The sequence below is a fragment of the Trachemys scripta genome, unplaced genomic scaffold (assembly GCF_013100865.1).
Source record: "Trachemys scripta elegans isolate TJP31775 unplaced genomic scaffold, CAS_Tse_1.0 scaffold_26, whole genome shotgun sequence".
Taxonomy (NCBI): Eukaryota; Metazoa; Chordata; order Testudines; family Emydidae; genus Trachemys; species Trachemys scripta.
The window spans coordinates 4,906,827-4,928,857 of NW_023260511.1; the positions used below are offsets into that span (position 1 = coordinate 4,906,827).

General features: G+C 51.2%; 1 protein-coding gene across 34 annotated transcripts in view; it reads left to right on the forward strand.

The window, feature by feature from the left end:
• The window catches only part of LOC117870330 (deleted in malignant brain tumors 1 protein-like), a 293,761-nt gene that overhangs the window by 2,606 nt on the left and 269,124 nt on the right, over window positions 1-22,031 (forward strand). For 26 of the 34 annotated variants that reach the window (XR_004643956.1, XR_004643955.1, XM_034757453.1 and 23 more), the window contains exons 2-6: window positions 6,851-6,877; window positions 8,789-9,118; window positions 9,895-10,224; window positions 10,977-11,306; window positions 18,878-19,207. Coding sequence is in view for 32 of the 34 variants with exons in the window: in XM_034757453.1 (XP_034613344.1) it covers window positions 6,851-6,877; window positions 8,789-9,118; window positions 9,895-10,224; window positions 10,977-11,306; window positions 18,878-19,207 (1,347 nt within the window). In the remaining 2 variants the exon portion in view is untranslated. Of the gene's footprint in view, window positions 1-6,850; window positions 6,878-8,788; window positions 9,119-9,894; window positions 10,225-10,976; window positions 11,307-12,191; window positions 12,197-18,877; window positions 19,208-22,031 lie in introns of all 34 variants that reach the window. The other 8 variants (XM_034757457.1, XM_034757464.1, XM_034757465.1 and 5 more) reach the window with 5 other exon arrangements.

The window sequence follows — 22,031 nt, forward strand, 5'->3', positions numbered from 1 at the left end:
GATTTGTAATGTTAACTTGTCTTTGTTCTCCAGGTTCTGTCAGTGTCGGCCTGAGTCTGAGAAGGGCTGAGAGATCTGGATGCTTGGTAAACTGGGTGCAAGCAAACAATATACATTTTAATACAGCGACATGCAAATGTATAAATCTAGGGACCAAGAACATGGGCCATACTTACATGGTGAACTCTCTCCTGGGACGCAGTGCCTCTGAAAAAGATTTGGGGGTCACAGTGGATAATCAGCTGAACACAAGCTCCCAGTGCGACACTGTGGCCAAAAGAGCTGCTGTTATCCTGTGATGCACAAACAGGGGAATCTCTAGTAGAAGCAGATAGTTTATTTTGCCTCCGCATTTGGCACTGGTGTGATCAATGCTGGAATCCTATCTCCAGTTCTGGTGTCCCCAGTTCAAGAAAGATGTTGATGAGTTGGAGAGGGCTCTGAGAAGAGCCATGAGAATAAGTAAAGGACTAGAAAACCTACTTAATCTGTTTAGCTTAACAAAGAGAAGGTTAAGGGGTGACTTGATCACAGTCTGTAAGTATTTACATGGGGAACAAGTATTTCATAATGGGCTCTTCAATCTAGCAGAGAAAGGAGGAACAGGATCCAATGGCTGGAGCTGAAGCTAGACAAATTCAGGCTGGAATGAGGCATTTACCAAGGATCATGGTGGATTCTTCATCATTTTTGACAACTTTTAACTCAAGATTGGATGTTTTTCTAAACATTCTAGGAGTTATTTCAGGGCAGGTCTCTGGCCTGTGCTATACAGGACTCAGACTAGATGATCACAGTGGTCCTTTTTGACCTAGGAATCTATGAATCTGTAAAACCTGCGAGTCAGACTGAAACTTTCTATCATCCTATCAGACTGTGTTGGGTGTGCGGGGCTGGGGCAGGTTTGTCGAGCCCCTGGAATCTCACAAAGCTGCAGAAACACTTTGCATTCAAAATTTCTCCCTTGATATGAGAGCAGCACTGCTGGGGTCCCGAGTCTGGTGAAGAATTCGTTCACTAGAATGAACGTATTACATTGATTCATTGTGTACTTATTAGCCTCAGTGAAATCCAAACCGATTATCAGCTCACCCACGATCCTGGCTTCTTGCTCAAATTCCAGTGCTCCTATTTTCAAAACCAATTTCCCCCATTTTTGGAAGGATGCACACTCCCCAGTCATGTCTACACTGCTCACAGAGCCAGCTGCGGGGGTGTGAATTGCAGAGTGCACCAAAGAGCTACATTCAGACTGACCTGTGTGGACGCTGCTGGTGCGAACTGACGGTTCCCAATTTGAGTTAATGCCCTGTGAAAGAATACTAGGGTAACTATGGTATCAACCTCTCCGTACACTGGGCCGGCAGGGGGAGTTCACACGTTGTAACTGCTCTCCCATACACACACGTTGGGGAGGCAGGGGAAGGTCAGGGACTGTAACTATCCTGCCCCCCACACACACACACTGGTGAGAGCGTTAGGCCTGGCCAGACCTGGGGGGAGCAGAGTGTGTCATACTCCTGTCCCAGGTGTGGTCTGGCTACAGAATTTGCTCATCCACCAAAGCTCTATTCATCGTTAGATCCTTTAATGCCCTGCCAGGTACGGCTGAGGTTCGGCTTCATAAGGGATGTTACACACAGCACCACCCAGTGGCTGAGCAGAGCGCTACAGGTTAACATCCCAGTCCATCTCCCCCATTAAGTTCCATGTTCCTGCCATTTATTCACACTGTCATGCTGGCTGTGAAGTTCAGGATGGATCAGTCTGTCCAGTGTCTCTAAACCACCCTGGGCTCCTAACTGAAAAATGCCAACGTGTAGCAGCTTGCCCATCTGGCGGCCGCTAGTTACAACGACTGACTGCGGTTGTTCTGGAATCCTTGAGATGTCATCTTCTCATTCAGCATCCGCCGTCTGTTGCGTTTGCTCTGTGGATGGTTTCTGTTGAACTCCCCCCAGTTGGTCTCGGCCACTGTGATCTGGGTGCTGAATTCTTTTCCTTGATGACAGCTGGAGCTGTCTATCCTTTTCCTCCATACAATTTGAGGTGAACATGGTCACTGGGTTCCAGACCCGGGAAGTCTCAAACTGAGTTATTGCTCTTGTAAACATGTCTGTCGTGAAGAGGCTGGCTGCCCTCACTGGCACTGGGTGGGTTGTTTGGCTGCCCTCTCCCCATGACAGGAGAGACTGGAGGGGTCAATGAGCAGTTGGGATCCTGGGACTGAGAGGGCCTCTGGCCAATCACAGAACTCCAGACTAGGGCCAATAGATAGTAGCCAGTGCCCCAAGTCAGTCTGATTGGGAACCCAGCTCAGGTCCCAGCCTCCATGCATCCTGGGGAAGGAGACAGCGAGAGCAGCCCACGGGGAGGAGCTGGGGGCAGAGCCAGGGGGAGAAAAGCCGTGTGAGACTGTGGGTGGGGCTGACTAAAGACCCAGCCACATATGTGGGAGCTGGCGAGTGGGGCGGGGCTGGAGTAAGCAAGGGGGCAGGGCTGGGGCCAGCAAGTGGGATGAGGCTCAGTAAGGGGACGGAGCCAGGGATGGTGAGGGGCGGGGCCAGGGACATTGAGAGGGTGGGGCCAGCAAGGGGGAGGGGTAAGGGTCGATGAGAGGCCGGGGCAGGGCCCAGGGTGAGAGTTGGTGAGGAGGGCAGGGCGAGAGTCCGTGGGGGGCCTGGCCAGGATTGGTGGGGGGGGGGGGGAGGGGTTGGGGGGGGGGCCAGGCCAGGGTCAGTGAGAAGGGCAGAGTGAGGGTTGGTGAGGGGAGTGGGGCCTGTGAATGGGGTAAGTGCTGGCGAATGGGGTGAGAGGCAGTGGGGCGGCAGGGCCAGGATCAGTCAGGAGGCGGGGTGAGGAGTGGTGAGTGGGGCGAGGTTCAATGAGGAGGGTGGGGGGTGGGACGAGGTTTTCTGAGGGGGGGGATGAGGGTTGGTGAGGGGACAGGGCCATGCTGTGACATGGTGACATGGTGACAGGCCCAGCCTGGCAGAGCCCCATGGAATGACGGAACCCAGCAGCAGAGACAGGGGCTGCGGGGGGAACCTGAGGGGTCAGGACCTCGCTGTGAGGGAGCAGGAAACAGGCAGAGACCCAGCGAGGGGAATGAGTGGGCAGCAGGGAGGGTCCAGAAACAGCCCCCCCATCCCCCCACCCTGAGACCCACACTGCAGGGAGCCATGACTACCCCGGTCTGGGGCGTTTCCACCAGCCCCTGAGCCAGGCTGATGATGGCAGCCGGCTCTGCAGAGACTTCTCTGACCTGGTCCTGAGGCTAGACCCCTGCATTAGCTGTGCACGGCCTGGATAAAGGGAACCCCACCTTGCAGTGGAGTCCGTGGCTCAGAGGAGGACGGGTTTTTCTTTTCTCGATTTCTCTCCTTTTCAGTTGACCCTTGGCTACAGGGGCTGAGCAGCCTGTTGCCCCGGTGTGTACTCAGCTGGGGCATTCACCGGTGTGGGAGGTGGGTCTTCATCACTCATGAAAGCTACTGGGGAACAACATCTAGTGACCCACCGTGCTCTCTCTTGGGGGAGAAGATGTGGGGCTAGCACAAAAAGAGAAAAAAATGGGGTCTGGACACTGCTGCGATAATTTGTGTGGAAAGTTGAGGGAAGCCATAACCCGGGGGATGGGACATCGCTCTCATCACACCCCCTTCTGAGGCTAGCAAACCAAAGAGACAAATTTCAGCACCCCGAGAAGAGACTGTTACTGCTGAAAGTGTGTTGGTTTGTATGTGTACACACAGAGTAAATAGTTCAGTATGCTTCCCGTCCGCGTGTAGTCCTCAGTGTGACGATTTGTTTAGTATGTTTTAAAACCTTTCAGCTGCTTAGTATATTCTGTAGCTTGCTAACAAGTTNGGGGGGGGGGGTGGGCGGGCTGGGGGGGGGGGGGGTGGAAGGGGGGGGGGGGGGGGGGGGAGGGGGTTTTCGGGGGGGTGGGATGAGGGTTGGTGAGGGGACAGGGCCATGCTGTGACATGGTGACATGGTGACAGGCCCAGCCTGGCAGAGCCCCATGGAATGACGGAACCCAGCAGCAGAGACAGGGGCTGCGGGGGGAACCTGGGGTGTCAGGACCTCGCTGTGAGGGAGCAGGAAACAGGCAGAGACCCAGCGAGGGGAATGAGTGGGCAGCAGGGAGGGTCCAGAAACAGCCCCCCCATCCCCCCACCCTGAGACCCACACTGCAGGGAGCCATGACTACCCCGGTCTGGGGCGTTTCCACCAGCCCCTGAGCCAGGCTGATGATGGCAGCCGGCTCTGCAGAGACTTCTCTGACCTGGTCCTGAGGCTAGACCCCTGCATTAGCTGTGCACGGCCTGGATAAAGGGAACCCCACCTCGCAGTGGAGTCCGTGGCTCAGAGGAGGACGGGTTTTTCTTTTCTCGATTTCTCTCCTTTTCAGTTGACCCTTGGCTACAGGGGCTGAGCAGCCTGTTGCCCCGGTGTGTACTCAGCTGGGGCATTCACCGGTGTGGGAGGTGGGTCTTCATCACTCATGAAAGCTACTGGGGAACAACATCTAGTGACCCACCGTGCTCTCTCTTGGGGGAGAAGATGTGGGGCTAGCACAAAAAGAGAAAAAAATGGGGTCTGGACACTGCTGCGATAATTTGTGTGGAAAGTTGAGGGAAGCCATAACCCGGGGGATGGGACATCGCTCTCATCACACCCCCTTCTGAGGCTAGCAAACCAAAGAGACAAATTTCAGCACCCCGAGAAGAGACTGTTACTGCTGAAAGTGTGTTGGTTTGTATGTGTACACACAGAGTAAATAGTTCAGTATGCTTCCCGTCCGCGTGTAGTCCTCAGTGTGACGATTTGTTTAGTATGTTTTAAAACCTTTCAGCTGCTTAGTATATTCTGTAGCTTGCTAACAAGTTTTCTCCCAGTTTCAGGCTGTTCCTGAGAGAGATAAGTCTGTTGTATTTGAGTTGGCATTTTGTGTCTGTGCCCTTTTAACAGCTTAGATGTGGATAAAGCTACTACCCCAGTTAGGGGACTGTTCAGGTTCAGTCCTGGGGTCTCACGAGCAGCTGTGAGGTCCCACAAGAGGAAGGATGTCATGGACTCACAGGACTCGTGCTCTCTCTTGGCTCTGTATGGTCCCTAGGAGGAATCCCCTTCAGGGCAACAGCCCTTCTCGGGGGTCCACTCTCTCTCAGGGGTTAAGCCATTGTGTATGTAGGCCGGGATTTGTCCCTCTTAGCCTGGGTGTTCTCTCTCCTGGCTTCAGGAGTATTATGATAATAAGCTTTAACACTCTAGCATCTGTTTAAACCTTCTAAGACTACAGCTACACTAGAGAGTTTACAGCGGTGGAGCTGCAGCGATGCAGTGGTGCTGCTGTAAGCTCTCTAATGTAACCACTCTGAGCTGAAGGGAGAGCTCTCCAGTTGGCTTAACTACTCCAGCCCCGTGAGTGGCGGTAGCTATGTCGGTCGGGAGAGCTTCTTCCACCCACATAGTGCTGTCCACACTGGTGCTTAGGTTGGTGTAACTTACATCGCTCGGGGGTGGCTTTTTCTGACCCCTGAGTGACGTAAGTTATACTGCAGCAAGTGCTAGTGTAGACATTGCCTAAGCTAGTTTCATGTTTTTCAAGTTGGTCCTGTCTTTTGTTCTGTCATTTGACTAATTCAGACTGGTTTGCTATTTGAATAGCTGTGGCTAGAGTTAAATCTCTCTTCAGTTGTAGCTGCTGTGAAAGGATTTTATCTGTTAACCCAATAACCAGCTTGTCTGTGATATTTTCAAACTTTGCGTTCCCCAAATCACAGTTTTCAGCCTATCTATGCGGCGCTCTCGTAAAACATTCAAAACTTTCCCCTAGTTTTTGAGTTCTCTGGTGAAAATAAGCTCTTCCATAAGCTGTGTTTCTCTGAGGTATAAAGTATGCATAGAACATAGCCAGACCCCTTTCATAGTCACCTTTGCGACTGTCTTCAGTAAAGTCAAAGGATTTAAAGATATGCTCTGCCAGCTTCCCGTAGCCGACACTAAAGAAGATACCTGCGTCTCTCCAGTTTCTTTGTGCAGCTTGGCAGCAATGTGAAATCTTGTTTCCAGTCTGTCCATGGTGAAGTTTGTGAAAGCTGAAGTTCTCTGGAGCACTGCGGAGTGGTCATGGTGATGAGATCCTGCAACCTTTGTAGCTTTGTTCCTTCTATTTCTGTTCGTAGTTTACTCCAGACACCGTCGTGTTCTTCTGTACCAGACATGGACTGGTCTCAGAGCTTGCTTTTACACACCACGGTCCTTTAATTCTCTGCCAGATATGGCTGAGGTTAGCTTTAAAAAAGGTATTTTACACACATCGCCACCTAGTGGCTGAGCAGTATAATACAGTTTAGCACTCCATTACACAGAGTGTGGGGCTGTCACACTCCAGGTCAGGGGGAAGCCAGGCTGGAGGGGAGCAGGGTGTGGGGTCCTTCACCGAAGCAGGCAGTGTGAAAGCAGGTGGCTTGGTTTGGAAGGGCTGGTGCAGTGTCATTGGTTCTGATGTCGCTCACCAGGTCTTGTCTTTTGCTGGCTACTTAGGGCTCTTCTGCACTGGAAACATTACAGTGGCCCAGTGGCAGCTCTGCAGCTACAGCGCTTCTGTGTAGATGCGACCGACGCCGACAGGAGGGGCAGGAGGGTCAATCCACCTCCCTGAGAGGCAGTAGAGAGGTCACTGAAATACAACATGCAGATGAGTCTTTTCTCTCAGTGCATCAAAAGATGGCAGGGGAGAGCTCACTCAGGCCACTGCTTATATCAGCCAGTGTTTGGAGATCCCCAAGGTGACCAGCCATGGAGACAGAGACTTACCTCATCTCTTTGCTTTCTTTCAGCTTCCATGACAGGATTCCCCATGGCAGGTAAATACAAACATAGGCAGAGGGTGCGGGGGTCTGTCCGTATGTGCGGGGTGCATGCTGCAGTGTGCAGCTCTCTCATAAATTGGGGCGAGGAAGGGCAGAGTTAAGGTTATTTAATCTAGTCATTCAAGTGTAGGACTGGAGACAGGGGTTCAAATCCTGCCTCCTCCAGACTCACTCCATGGTCTCAGCCCATCACTTCCTCAGTTCCCCCCCCCCAAATGAATTGTTAACAAGGTGGGCTGTGTGGCAGAGTGAGCAGAGCACAAGGCATCCTGGCTGTTGGGTACCTGTGGAAATGCTCCTGTCATTCAGTGTCTCAGGGGCTCACCCTTGCCCTGTAAGGCTAGGGATGAGGAGGGCTACCTCAGTGGTTTGAGCATTGGTTTGCTAAACCCAGGGTTGTGAGTTCTATACTTGAAGGGGCCGTTTAGGGATCTGGGGCAAAACTCTGTCTGGGGATTGGTCCTGCCCTGAGCAGGGGGTTGGACTAGATGACCTCCTGAGGTCCCTTCTAACCCTGGTATTCTATAATAAGGCCAATTGAAATTTGGGCTCTGGCAGCGGCTGGCTGAGCCGCGTCAGTCTGGGGTGACTCCAGATTTACCCTGGGGTATGATCTGCCCCAACAGATATTTTTGCCTTTAGTTATTGTTAGAGCTGTTACAGCTTATCCCTGGCTGTGGCTGGTGAGTGGCCCCACCCTTGCAAAGGGCAAGTGGAGGTGCTGTTTACCTAGGGCATGTCTCCGGCGGGTAGCAATCGATCTATTGGGGATCGACTTATCGCGTCTAGTGAAGACACGATAAAATCGATCCCCGATCGCTCTGCCGTTGACCCCAGAAGTCCACCGTGGCAAGAGGCGGAAGCGGAGTTGACGGCGGAGCGGCAGCGGTCGACTCGCCGCCGTCCTCACAGCCAGGTAAGTCAACCTAAAATACACAACTTCAGCTACGCTATTCATGTAGCTGAAGTTGCGTATCTTAGGTCGACCACCCCCCCCCACGTAGTGTAGACCTAGCCCTACACTGGGGTGCTGTGATGCTAGCTGGGACCTGCGGAAGGTGGGGGTGGGGTACGACGAGCTGAGCTGCCGAGGTGCTGTCACCACAGGAGGGTGCTCAGTTCAGCACGGCACCGGCCCTGTTGTTCTGGACGCAATGGAATATAGAGGAGCCCGGTCAGGGCCAATGGAGACTTTGGAGGAGCAGAACTACAGCCCTATGGAATAGCTGCTGTTGGCTCCAGTCAGGCAGGGTCATCGGGGCGCAGACGGGGAGGGAGCCCAGGCAGGGGCAAAGGGCAGTTCTGTCTCCTTACCAATTACGCTCTTTGCCCCTCGGCTGGGAGCCGCTCAGACTGAGGGCTGGTCTGGGCTGCACACACCTGTCCTGTCATGGAGGGGAATTAACCCCAGCAGCTCATTTCACATTTTGGGCATCAGAGAGCTGCAATGGCTGCGACTTCCACTCACTACCAGCTTGGACCCAGGGCCTCAGATGTGAAAGCCCAGTGCCTGTGCCCCCCACACCAGTCACTGCCCCTGCCTGAGCTGGGGCCAAACGGGAACTGGTGCCATCCAGGGGAAAAGCCGCAGGTCTCCTTCTCCCAACATACAGTGTCAGCTCATTCCCCTCGCACAGACTGTACTGGAGCCGGCTTCTCCTGGAGGGAAAGACCCTGTGTCCCATTCTCCATCCCATGAGTCAGCCATTCCCCCATGCCTGGGTCTGGATCAGAGCTGGTGACCTCCAGAGAGGAACCCCCCAGTGTCCTTTTCTCGGCCCCCCTGAGCCCACCAGTCTGCCACACAGGGACTGAATGGAAGCCAGAAAAAACAATAGGGGAAAAGCCCCATATTCCTTTCCTCTAGCCCATCCCTGAGTGTTTATTCCCTTGGGGTATTTGCAGACTCAGGCATCCCAGAACTAACTCAGCTCCGACTGGCGAATGGCCCGAGTCGCTGCTCTGGGAGAGTCGAGGTGCTTCACAACCACCAGTGGGGAACCGTGTGTGATGACAACTGGGACATAAATGATGCTGGAGTTGTGTGCAGGCAGCTGGGCTGTGGGACGGCGTTATCAGCCCCAGGAGGGGCTCAATTCGGGCGAGGATCAGACCCTATCTGGCTGGATGACGTCAACTGCGCAGGAACAGAAGCTGCCCTCTCCGATTGCCGGGCTCGGCCTTGGGGAGAGAATGACTGTAAGCACAGAGAAGATGCCGGTGTTGTGTGTTCAGGTAACCTTCATCTACCACCGTGCGTGTTGCAGGGAGCAGAGTGGGAAGCTCATTAAAGGGCATTGTCCCCTCACAGTCACTGCTGACCCCAACATGGTGCCTGGCGCCCATGCTTCAGGGAGCAATATGGCGATTCCACTAGGGAGCGCTCTCCTCTCAGGCTTGGTCTACACTAAACCCCCAAATCGAACTAAGGTACGCAACTTCAGCTACGTGAATAACGTAGCTGAAGTCGACATACCTTAGTTCGAACTTACCCCCGTCCAGACCCGGCAGGCAGGCTCCCCCGTCGACTCCGCGTACTCCTCGCGGCGAGCAGGATTACCGGAGTCGACGGGGAGCACTTCTGAGTTCGATTTATCGCGTCCAGACTAGACGCGATAAATCGAACCCAGAAGTTCGATTGCCTGCCGCCGAACCAGCGCGGTAAGTATAGACAAGCCCTTAGTCTGTGCTGACCCTAATTCCCCTGTGAGCTTCTATGGGTCTGTAGTGCAGGGAGCAGTGTGGGGGCTCAGTAGAGGATGGTCACACACTCCCCATGAAGTCAGTGCTGGCCCAGATGACTAGGTGACAGCTGGCTGGGAGAGGGGTGGACAAACTTCAACATTGCCCAAGTGATTAGCCTGGTCAGTGGTGGGGAGACCTCGACAGGCAGTGGCTGTGTGCAGAGACCGGTTAGATCTGTCGGTGGGAGGCGCTACGTTCCCCAGCGACACGAGAGATCAGATGCACAGGAACCTCCCTGAGTGTTTATTCCCTTGGGGTGTTTGCAGACTCTGGCATTTCAGAAGTGGCTCCGCTCCGACTGGTGAACAGCTCGAGTCGCTGCGCTGGGAGAGTCGAGGTGCTTCACAACCAGCAGTGGGGAACCGTGTGTGATGACAGCTGGGACTTACAGGATGCCGGAGTTGTGTGCAGGCAGCTGGGCTGTGGGACGGCGTTATTAGCCCCAGGAGGGGCTCGATTTGGGCGAGGGTCAGACCGTATCTGGCTGGATGACGTCAACTGCGCAGGGACAGAAGCTTCCCTCTTCGATTGCAGGGCTCGGCCTTGGGGAGAGAATAACTGTAACCACGGAGAAGATGCCGGTGTTGTGTGCTCAGGTAAGTTGCATCCATCACGTCACTGTGGATGGTGCAGGGATCGGGATGGGAAGCTTTCAGCACAGACCCAGCTCTCCTGTCTGAGTCAGCGCTGACCCCAGTGCCCCAGCATGGTGCTAAGGGCCTGTACTGCAGGGAGCCGGTTCACTGTCACAGTAAGTGTCATTCTTCCCGTAGTGTCAGTGCTGACTCCATTTCCCCCACACAGTTCCACATGCCTGTGCTGCAGGGAGCGGGATGGGGGCTCAGCNTCTGGGTGACGTTTTCAGGGAGCTATGGAGCCAACACATGTAAATTCGATTCTGATGTCAGGCTAAGGCAACAACTAATGACACGGGTGACTGTGCTGAGCTCACAATCACCAAGATGCTTATGCCAGCATCTGCCCCATGGTACTGCACAGTATCACACTGGAGCGAATATCAGCACCAGGAGTGAGGGTGTAAATCTGCTCATCAGGAGGTTCTGCCAGCAGTGCGGGGGGTGATCTTTTTAAGTGCTGTAGTGGGAGCAGTAGGTCAGACTGCCGTCCAGTCTGCCTAACTAGGTGACAGCTGGCTGGGAGGGGAGTGGACAAACTTCAACATTGCCCAAGTGATTAGCCTGGTTAGTGGTGTGGATCCTTTGTCAGGCAGTGGCTGTGTGTAGAGACTGGTCAGATCCGTCAGCGGGAGGCGCTACGTTCCCCAGTGACTTGAGAGATCAGATACACAGGAACCTCCCTGAGTGTTTATTCCCTTGGGTGTTTGCAGACGCTGGCAGCTCAGAAGTGGCTCAGCTCCGACTGGTGAACAGCCCAAGTCGCTGCGCTGGGAGGGTCGAGGTGCTTCACAACCAGCAGTGGGGAACCGTGTGTGATGACAGCTGGGACTTACAGGATGCCGGAGTCGTATGCAGGCAGCTGGGCTGTGGGACGGCGTTATCAGCCCCACGAGGGGCTCGATTTGGGCGAGGGTTAGACCGTATCTGGCTGGATGACGTCAACTGCACAGGGACAGAAGTTGCCCTCTCCGATTGCAGGGCTCGGCCTTGGGGAGAGAATAACTGTAACCACAGAAAAGATGCCGGTGTTGTGTGCTCAGGTAACTTGCATCCATCACGTCACTGTGGGTGGTGCATGGATCGGGCTGGGAAGGTTTCAGCACAGACCCAGCTCTCCTGTCTGAGCCCTGGTCTACACTACGGGGTGGGGAGGGGGCGTATGTTAGGTCGACTTACCTGGCCGTGAGGACGGCAGTGAGTCGACCACTGCCTCTCCCCCATCGACACTAATCTGCCTCTCACAAGCTGGAGTTCTGGAGTCGACAAGGAGTGCCATCACGGATAAATCGATAAATCGATAAATCGATAGATCGATTACTACCTGCTGATCCGACAAGTAGTGAAGACCTGCCCTGAGTCAGCACTGACCCTAGTGCCCCAGCATGGTGTTAAAGGCCTGTACTGCAGGTAGGGGTGTGTCAGTTGGGGGCGCTCTCCGTTTGCAGTTATACTGTCCCTGATGCCCCACCGCGGTGCCATGGGCCCCTAGAATGAGGAAGCCTTGTCTGTGCCTGCTGCGGGGTAGCTCCCTAACTCCCTCGGCCAGAGGCCACACAAGCCGTGCCCTCTAGGCCTTTGGGAGAAGGGTGACATCTCTCCATGTTGGCAATAGGCACACTTTACCCCTCGGCTGTCCGAGCGTACCTCTGCAGCACCCAGTCCCTGTCCCACTGGGCATTCACAGCAGTCACAAAGGAACAAGGTTCCAAGGTGACCAGCTCCACCTCCCATCTCTGCCCCAATCAACACACAGCTCGAGATCCCTTCATAGTCACACCAAGGACAAGTGATTTCAGAGTGTAGAGAGTTGAGGGGTAGGAAGGAGAAAGGTTGGAAAGAAATGGTTCTATGGCCAATAAAATTATAACACGTTGACTAGAGCCTAGACAAGTTGAATGAGATACTTTTCTGTCGGGTAGAGCAAGGCTCAACCCACAATCCTTCCAGGGTTTTACTCCAGGTTTAGCTGTGATCTCCTGTTCCTGAGAGAAATGCTGTCAGCCGCCTCCTGGGAGCTCTTGTCCCCTCTCCTCTTTCTTTGTAGGTACAGACTATTTTCTCCTCCAGAGGCGGTCTGTCTTCGGAGACTTGTGCTGAGGGTCCTTTGTCTTTGTAAATTCTCAGGCCCCCGTTGGGCCGAGGCAGTGAACACAGCTTGTCTCTACAGCTGTGCATTGTTCTATGTGCTGATTGGCTCAGCTAGAAGGGATTGCCATGGCGCAGGTGACAAGCTTCACTTCCACACTTCTGGAGCGTCATATGCTACATTTTACATCTCTCTTCAATTTTGTCCCATACAAACATCTTGTTCCCATTAGGTTGACCAGTGGGCTGCTGGCACTTGGTAGAGAGCTCACATGCCACCTTTGGTGCGCTATTGTGCATATAGCCTCATAGACTCATAGACTTTAAGGTCAGAAGGGACCATTATGATCGTCTAGTCTCACCTCCTGCACAATGTATGCCACAGAATCTCACCCACTCACTCCTGTAACAAACCCCTGACCTATGTTTGACCTATTGAAGTCCTCAACTTGTGGTTTAAAGACTTCAAGGTGCAGAGAATCCTCCAGCAAGTGATCCATGCCCCATGCTGCAGAGGAAGGCGAAAACCCCCCAGGGTCTCTGCCAATCTGCCCTGGAGGAAAATTCCTTCTCGACCCCAAATATGGCGATCAGCTAAACCCTGAGCATGTGGCAAGACTCACCAGCCAGACACCCAGGAAAGAATTCTCTGGAGTAATTCAGATCCCACCCTATCTAGTGTCCCATCATAGGCCATTGGGCATATTTTCCGCTAATAGTCAAAGATCAATTAATTGCCAAAATTATACTATCCCCTCCATAAACTTATCAAGCTTAGTCTTGAAGCCAGATATGTCTTTTGCCTCCACTGCTCCCCTTGGAAGGCTATTCCAGAACTTCACTCCTCTGATAGTTAGAAACCTTCATCTAATTTCAAGTCTAAACTTCCTGATGGCCAGTTTATATCCATTTGTTCTTGTGTCCATATTGGTACTGAGCTTAAATAATTCCTCTCCCTCCCTCCTATTTATCTCTCTGTTATATTTATAGAGAGCAATCATATCTCCCCTCAGCCTTCTTTTGATTAGGCTAAACAAGCCAAACTCTTTGAGTCTCCTTTCATAAGACAGGTTTTCCATTCCTCGGATCATCCTAGTAGCCCTTCTCTGTACCTGTTCCAGTTTGAATTCATCCTTCTTAAACATGGGAGACCAGAACTGCACACAATATTCCAGATGAGGCACAATACCATTATACTGTGCCTTGTATAATGGTACTAACACCTCCTTATCTCTACTGGAAATATCTCTCCTGATGCATCCCAAGACCGCATTATCTTTTTTCACAGCCATATCACATTAGCGGCTCATAGTCATCCTGTGATCAACCAACACTCCGAGGTCCTTCTCCTGCTCTGTTATTTCCAATTTATGCGTCCCCAGTTTATAACAAAAATTCTTGTTCTTAATCCCTAAATGCATGACCTTGCACTTTTCACTATTAAATTTCATCCTATTACTATTAGTCCAATTTACAAGGTCATCCAGATCTTCCTGTATGATATCCCGGTCCCTGTCTGTATCGGCAATACCTCCCAGCTTCATGTCATCCACAAAGTTTATTAGCACATTACCACTTTTTGTGCCAAGGTCAGTAATAAAAAGATTAAATAAGATTGGTCCCATACCGATCCCTGAGGAACTCCACTAGTAACCTCCTTCCAACCCAACAGTTCACCTTTCAGTATGACCCATTGTAGTCTCCCCGTTAAGCTGTTCAAGTTTGGCTTCTACCTCAGATGTGGTAATATCTACCTCCATATCCTCATTCCCATTTGTCATCGCACCATTATCCCTAAGCTCCTCATTAGTCTCATTAAAGACTGAGACAAAGTATTTATTTCGATATTGGGCAATGACTAAATTATCCTTAAGCTCCACTCTGTCCTCAGTGTTTAGCGGTCCCACTTCTTCGTTCTTTGTTTTCTTCTTATTTATCTGGCTATAGAACATTTTACTATTGGTTTTAATTCCCTTTGCAAGGTCCAACTCTACATGGCTTTTGGCCTCTCTCACTTTATCTGCAACCTTGGCTTGAAGTAATTCCAGGCCTCCTCTGCCTTTAGATCCACAAGTTCTTCAGTCCAATCCACTTCCCTAACTAATTTCCTTAATTTTTTAAAGTTAGCCCTTTTGAAATCAAAAACCATAGTCACAGATCTATTTTTGTTTATCCTTCCATTTAGTTTGAACTGAATTAGCTCATGATCACTCGAACTAAGGTTGTCCTCTACAACCATTTGTTCTATGAGGTCCTCACTACTCACCAAAACCAAATCTAAAATGGCATCCCCTCTTGTTGGTTCAGCAACTACTTGGGGAAGGAATCCATCAACTATCGCATCCAGGAAAATCTGAGCCCTATTATTATTACTAGCACTTGTCCTCTAGTCTATATCTGGGAAGTTAACGTCTCCCATGATCACACAATTCCCATTAGTATTTACTACATTGAAAACATTAAAGAGGTCTCTATCCTTATCCAAATTGGATCCCGGCGGTCTATAGCACACCCAAGCACTATCCCAGGGGAGGCTCTAGTACCTTTCTTCCCCAATGTGATTTTTGCTGAGACAGACTCTGTCTTATCCATTCCATCACTTCTTATTTATTTACAGTCTACCTCACAATTGATATACAATGCTACTCCACCCCCTTTGCCTTTATTTCTGTCTTTTCTAAACAGCACATAGCCTTCAATACCTGTACTCCAATCATGACTACTATTCCATCATGTTTCTGTTATCCCTATAATATCTGGTTTCACTTCCTGCACCAATAGCTCTAGTTCCCCCATTTTGTTACCTAGGCTCCTCACATTAATGTATAAACATCTTAATTTTTGCTCTTTGGTTTCTCTCACATTCTTTACCCGATTAGGCACGGACAGTCTACCACCAGTATCACCTATTAGACTGGTATCTACACTACCCTTCCTCCTTAAGTCCATTCTCCTACCCACGGCTGTATCCTTTCTTGCTTCATTTTCTTCCCTCTCAATGTTAAAATCCAGCATGGAGATTACCTGGACATCTCCCAACCATCTCCCCCAAATTCCTAGTTTAAAGCTCTCTTAATCAGTTGTGCCAGCCTCCATCCTAGAAGTCTATTTCCCACCCTAGTCAGGTGAAGTCCATCCCAAGAGAACAGTCCTCTGTCCATGAATGCTTCCCAGTGGCCATACATCCCAAAGCCCTCCTTATAGCACCACTGCCTGAGCCATCTGTTGATCATCATAATCTTGTCAAACCTTTGTTGCCCTTCTCTAGGAACAGGCAGACTCTCACTGAAGATCACCCGAGCCTCGATTTCCTTAAGCGTCTTCCCCAGTCTGGCATAATCTCCCTTGAAACGTTCTAGCGAGAATCTAGCCGTATCATTTGTTCCCACATGAAGGACAATCAGTGGATTCTTTCCCGCTCCTGTTAGGATCCTCTTCAGCCTCAGGTCCACATCCCGTATCTTAGCACCCGGCAGACAGCACACCCTTCTGTTCTCTGGATCAGCTCTAGTTACAGGCCTGTCTGTTCTTTTCAGTAAGGAATCCCCAATCATGTAGACCTGCATTTTCCTAGTGATGGTGTGATTCTCCGGTCTATCCCCTGCTCCCTCTGGGTGCAAGTCCTCTCGATTTCTCTGCAACCCATCCCGTATCCTCCTGGGGCTCATATTTGGTGTTGTTATCTCCATTGACTCTTCCTGTAGGACTAGCTGCTCTTCTCTTCTTCCTTGCCCTCTCACCTTCAGTGACCACCTGCTGTGCCCCTTCTTCATTTTCCAACTCCGCAAACCTGTTCCTGAGCTCTATTTCTCCTTCACTAGCCCATCTTTTCCTCTGCCTGGCTCTCTTAGTCACATGCTTCCACTTTCCTCTCCCAGCAGTCTCCCCTCAGAGTTCTTTGGTCCTGCTTCCATCTGCAAGTCTGAGCTTTTCCCTTCAGCCTCCTCATGTCTTTGCTCCATCATCTGCTTGATCCCCTTCTAAACTCAATCAGAGTTTCCACCTGCATCGCCAGTCCTCGGATCTTTTCTTCCATCAGCTCTATCAGGTGGCACTTCATGCAGACGGAACTCTTTTCAGGTAACCCCTGCAGGATCATGTACATGCCGCAGCTTCCACATCCAGTCATCTTCAATGTGTCTTCCACTGCTTGGGTCACTACCACTGCTGCCTCTGTATCTGTCATAGCCTTCTCACCTAAGTCCTGTTAGTCCAAGAAACACAAACAAAACCAAAACACCACCACCCACAACAAAACAAACCCCCAATGAACACGAAAACACTGCCAGACCAGCACACACTCCCTTCACTACCCTGTCTATTCCTCTGCCTGGCTCTCTTAGTCTTCCCCGCAAACTCCCCTTGCAAACTCCAACTTAAACTCCCCTGTTTACAGCTCTGTTTGCTGGCTCCTCTGCCTCTGCAGCTGTCTATGTCTATATCTCACTCAGGGGATCCCTGTATAACTCTAGGCATCCCTGTGCGCTCTGACAGTTGGCGTCCACTTATCTCTGGGCCAGACTCCTCTGCAGCACAATGGGGACCTGGGGAACTTCAGCTTCCACTGGTTGGATTTGGTGTCAATGGAGCCTGCAGCAGCTCACGCAAACTAAAAATCCAGGGCCAGTTTCTCAAGAGTCCGGTTCCGAATCACTGTTTTCCGGCAGATTTGCATTTCAGGGAATTAATCCTGAACCTATAACTTCCCCAAGAGTTGGACACAGGAGACGCAATTTTTCCTCACTTCCTGCCCTACACAGCTTACATATTTCCCTGTCCTGTTTCTCAGCTGCCCTGTCCTACCCCAGAAGTGGCTGCATGTCAGTGGGGAGAGTCTTCTTCTTTTGTGTATGTCACAAGTCGATATCTATGTAACCCTTCTGCCAGTGGCGTCAGAAGCGACCAGAGCCAGGTTCAATATCTAGATGTTCCTTTCCAGCAATACAACACAGATCCGGCTTCAGCACCCACCCAGTAACCTGGGACAATTACACACCACCCCTTGGGTGCTTCCTACAGGGGAAAGCTTCCCCTCTTGCAAGCACAGAGTCTCAGCGCAGAAAAGAAACTTTTTTATAAAAGGAAGGAAGGTCCCCGACATTAACTTGGGAAAATGCCACAAATAGGATTTATAAACATAAAACCATGAGCAAAACACCTCCCCCAGAGTACGTTGGGCAGTGTCTTTTACCTCAGGTTCTTGAGTCCAGCAACCAAAAATTCCTTTAAGGTGCCGCTCTCTTCTTCCTCCACTGCACTGCACTTGCAGTGGTTGTTGTCCTTGGTTAGTGAAGACCCAGAGTTCAGAGGTGCAGCTGTGTGAGTTTAGCTCCCACCATGGGGGCAGGGAGGAGAGCGCCTGGCTCACTCTGCTGTCTGGGTGCTTGCTCTGGTGGCAGGTGCCCTGCCAGCCACTCACCACTCTGCTCGCCCTCACCTTCTGCTGCCCCTACTGTAACCTCTGCAGGTTGCTCTCTTCAGTCTCCACCCAGCTCTCAGTGACAGTCACCTCTTAGTGGGGAAACCTCAGTGCTGAAGCAGGCAGGGCAAAAACACTGTCTCACAGCAGGTGATTTCAGCTCTAGTGATCACTTGAACCAAAAAGACTCATAATGGAGCCTTAATTAACTCTATCTTTGAAGAGTGGTGAGGAGCAAATTAAGATTAAGATTAGGTGAGGGGCCTAGACCTCTTACACAGTACGCACACACCTCAGCAGGAACATCCATCTCCACTTCCTCTCATTCTTGATGGGGGTCTGGTGTCTGAGCTCCCTGGTTAGTGAGTTCAGTTCAGTTGTGGGTGACCCACTCAGTCAGGGCAGGCTAAGCACAGTTCTGCTGCCCTTTACTCAGACAATCAGGACAACAACATTTCACTACCCTTGCATTGAAGTACTACAGTGATTTGTAACCCAGTACCAGCCAACAAAGCTCTGTAGGCTGGATACCTAGGCAGAGTGGGTGTGTTCTTGTAAACACAATCTGGTCCTGAAGCCTTTTCTAAGGGGGATGGACTCTGGGTGACGTTTTCAGGGAGCTATGGAGCCAACACATGTAAATTCGATGCTGATGTCAGGCTAAGGCAACAACTAATGACATGGGTGACTGTGTTCAGCTCCCAGTCACCAAGATGTTAATGCCAGTATCTGCCCCACAGCACTGCACACATCGCACTGGAGCAGATACCAGCACCAGGAGTGTCGGTGTAAATCTGCTCCCCAGGAGGTTCCTGCCAGCCGTGCGGGAGGTGATCTTTTTAAGTACTGTAGTGGGAGCAGTAGGTCAGACTGCAGTACAGTCGGCCTAATTTGATGACAGCCTAACTAGGTGAGAGCTGGCTGGGAGGGGAGTGGACAAACTTCAACATTGCCCAATGTTTAGGTTGGTCACTTGTGGGGAGCCCTTGACAGGCAGTGGCAGAGACCGATCAGATTCGTCTGCAGGAGGCACTAAGTTCCCCAGCCACATGAGAGATCAGATGCACAGGAACCTCCCTGAGTGTTTATTCTCTTGGGTGTTTGCAGACGCTGGCATCTCAGAAGTGGCTGAGCTCCGACTGGTGAACAGCAGGAGTCGCTGCGCTGGGAGGGTCGAGGTGCTTCACAACCAGCTGTGGGGAACCGTGTGTGATGACAGCTGGGACTTACAGGATGCCGGAGTTGTGTGCAGGCAGCTGGGCTGTGGGACGGCGTTATCAGCCCCAAGAGGGGCTCGATTTGGGAAAGGATCTGACCATATCTGGCTGGATGACGTGAACTGCACAGGGACAGAAGTTGCCCTCTCTGATTGCAGGGCTCGGCCTTGGGGAGTGAATAACTGTACCCATGGAGAAGATGCCGGTGTTGTGTGCTCAGGTAACTTGCATCCATTATGTCACTGTGGGTGGTTCAGGGATCGGGCTGGGAAGCTTTCAGCATAGACCCAGCTCTCCTGTCTGAGTCAGCGCTGACCCCAGTGCCCCAGCATGGTGCTAAGGGCGTGTATTGCAGGTAGGGGGGTGTCAGTTGGGGGCGCTCTCCGTTTGCAGTTGTGCTGGCCCTAATACCCCAGTGTGGTGCCATGGGCCTCTAACATGAGGACGCCTTGTCTGTGCCCACTGGCGGCAGCTCCCCGCCTTCCTCGGCCACAGGCCACACAAGCCATTCCCTCTAGGCCTTGTGGAGGGGGTGGCAATATGCACACTTCATCCCTGAGCCCTCCGAGTGTCCTCCTGCAGCACCTAGTCCGTGTCTCCCTGGGCATTCACAGCAGTCACAGATCTACTGCTCCCAAAGGACCAAGGTGACCATCTCCACCTCCGATCTCTGCCCCAATCAACACACAGCTCCAGATTCCTTCACAGTCACATCAAGGACAAGTGATTTCACAGAGTGTAGAGATTCGAGGGGTAGCAAGGAGAGGGGTTGGAAAGAAATGGTTCCATGGCCAATAAAATCATACCACGCTGACTAGAGCGTAGACTCATTAAACAAGATACTTTTCTGTCTGGTTGACCAACGCTCACCCGTGCAGTCCTTCCAGGGTTTTACTCCAGGCTTGGTTGTGATCTCCTTTTCCTGAGACAAATGCTGTCAGTTGCCTCCTGGGTGAAAGGGAGTTCTTGTCCTCTCTCCTCTTTCTTTGTAGGTACAGACCACTGTTTCTTCCCAGAGGAGGTCTCTGTTCGGAGACTTGTGCTGAGGGTCCTTTGTCTTTGTAAATTCTCAGGCCCCCACTGGGCCCAGGCAGTGAATATAGCCTGTCTCCATGGCTGTGTTGTATGTGCTGATTGGCTCTATGGGAGGGATTGCCATGGTGCAGGTTAAAAGCTTCACTTCAACACTTCTAGAGCATCACCTTCTATATTTTACTTCTCTCTTCAACTATGTCCCATAGAAACATCTTGCTCCCATTAGATGGTCCAGCAGGCTGCTGGCTTTTGGTAGAGACCTCACATACCACCTTTGGTGAGCTATTGTACATATATCTCACCCAGGGGATCCTTGTATAACTCTAGGCATCCCTGTGCCCTCTGCCAGTTGGCGTTGTGAAGCAAGGAGATTCTTTCCCCCAAGAATCAGGCAGCACAGACAATACTGAAGAGGTTTATTCACAGCACCGAAAAGACTCATAAATAGATTCAAAAGTATGATGTTACAGTGAGCAGTTATATAAATTTTCTTATTATTCCATTTGCGTTTATTGTGTACTTACAGAGAGAAACATTGTTTCAGCAAAAGAGAGGGAGGCAAAGAACACTTAACCCAGATAATGACAGGAACAGAACATACGCATAGAAACCATCCTGATTACATCAATTATTTATGACTACCCTGAAGGGGAAGGGGTGGGGTGGGATGGGGATAGGGATGAATGTTCACAGATATCTGGAGAGCAGCGGAGGGTTTGTACTGGTCTTCCTTACTGAGAGGCCAAGTTACAGGGTGGACATCTGACCATTTAAGTTATCAAGTGTTTACAGCTGCCATTGTCCTTGGGCCTGCTTGTTAGTTACCTGGGTTTCTGCCTCAGCTGCTAACTGAATTTTTAACTCTTGCCTAACAGCGTCTACTTATCTCTGGGCCAGACTCCTCTGTGGCACAATGGGGATCTGGGTAACTGCAGCTTCCACTGGTCGGATTTGGTGTCAACGGAGCCTGCAGCCGCTCACTCAAACTAAAAATCCAGGGCCAATTTCTCAAGAGTCTGGTTCCTAATCACTGCGTAACGGCGGATTTGCATTTCAGGGAATTAGTCCTGAAGTTGTAACTTCCCCAGGAGCTGGACACAGGAGACACAATTCTTCCTCACTTCTGGCCCTACACAGCTTACATATTTCCCTGTCCTGTTTCTCAGCTGCCCTGTCCTACCCCAGAAGTGGCTGCATGTCAGTGGGGGAGTCTTCTTCTTTGTTTCTAAGTAGCAGCCGTGTTAGCCTGTATCCGCAAAAAGAACAGGAGTATTGTGACACCTTAGAGACTAACAAATTTATTTCAGCATAAGCTTTTGTGGGCTACAGCTCACTTCTTCGGATTGTCACAAGTCGATATCTATGTAACCCTTCTGCTAGTGGCATCGGAAGCGACCATGGCCGGGTTCAATATCTAGGGGTTCCTTTCCAGCAATATAAAACAGATCCGGCTTGAGCACCCACCCAGTAACCTGGGACAAGTACACATCCACCCCATGGGTGCTTCTACGAGGCAAAGTTTCCTCTCTTGTAAGCACAGAGTATTTTTTAATAAAAGGAGGGAAGTCCCCCGGCATTAACTTGGGGAAAAGCAACAAACAGGATTTATAAACATAAAACCATGAGCAAAACACCTCCCCCAGAGTATTTTGGTCNAGAGCTCATTCCCACCTTGCTTACCTCTAGCTTGTTCAGCCATCTGACTGTGCATCCTCAAGGTCCAGTCTTCTAACGGGGCTCTCCTCCACCACGTGTGACTGCCTGTATTGCTGCCCCTCAGGCACACTGAGAAGATCAGGCTAAGCCAAATTTCTGCATTGTAAATTCTGTGTTTTGTAAATACTATCTGCTCCTGAAGCCTTTGCCCCTCCCCAGCTCATCACTAGCTGTCAGGGGAGAGCTGTCAGTGTGACAGTTTCAGGGAGCTATGGAGCCAACACATGTAAATTCGATGCTGATGTCAGGCTAAGGCAACCACCAATGACACGGGTGACTGTGCTCAGCTCCCA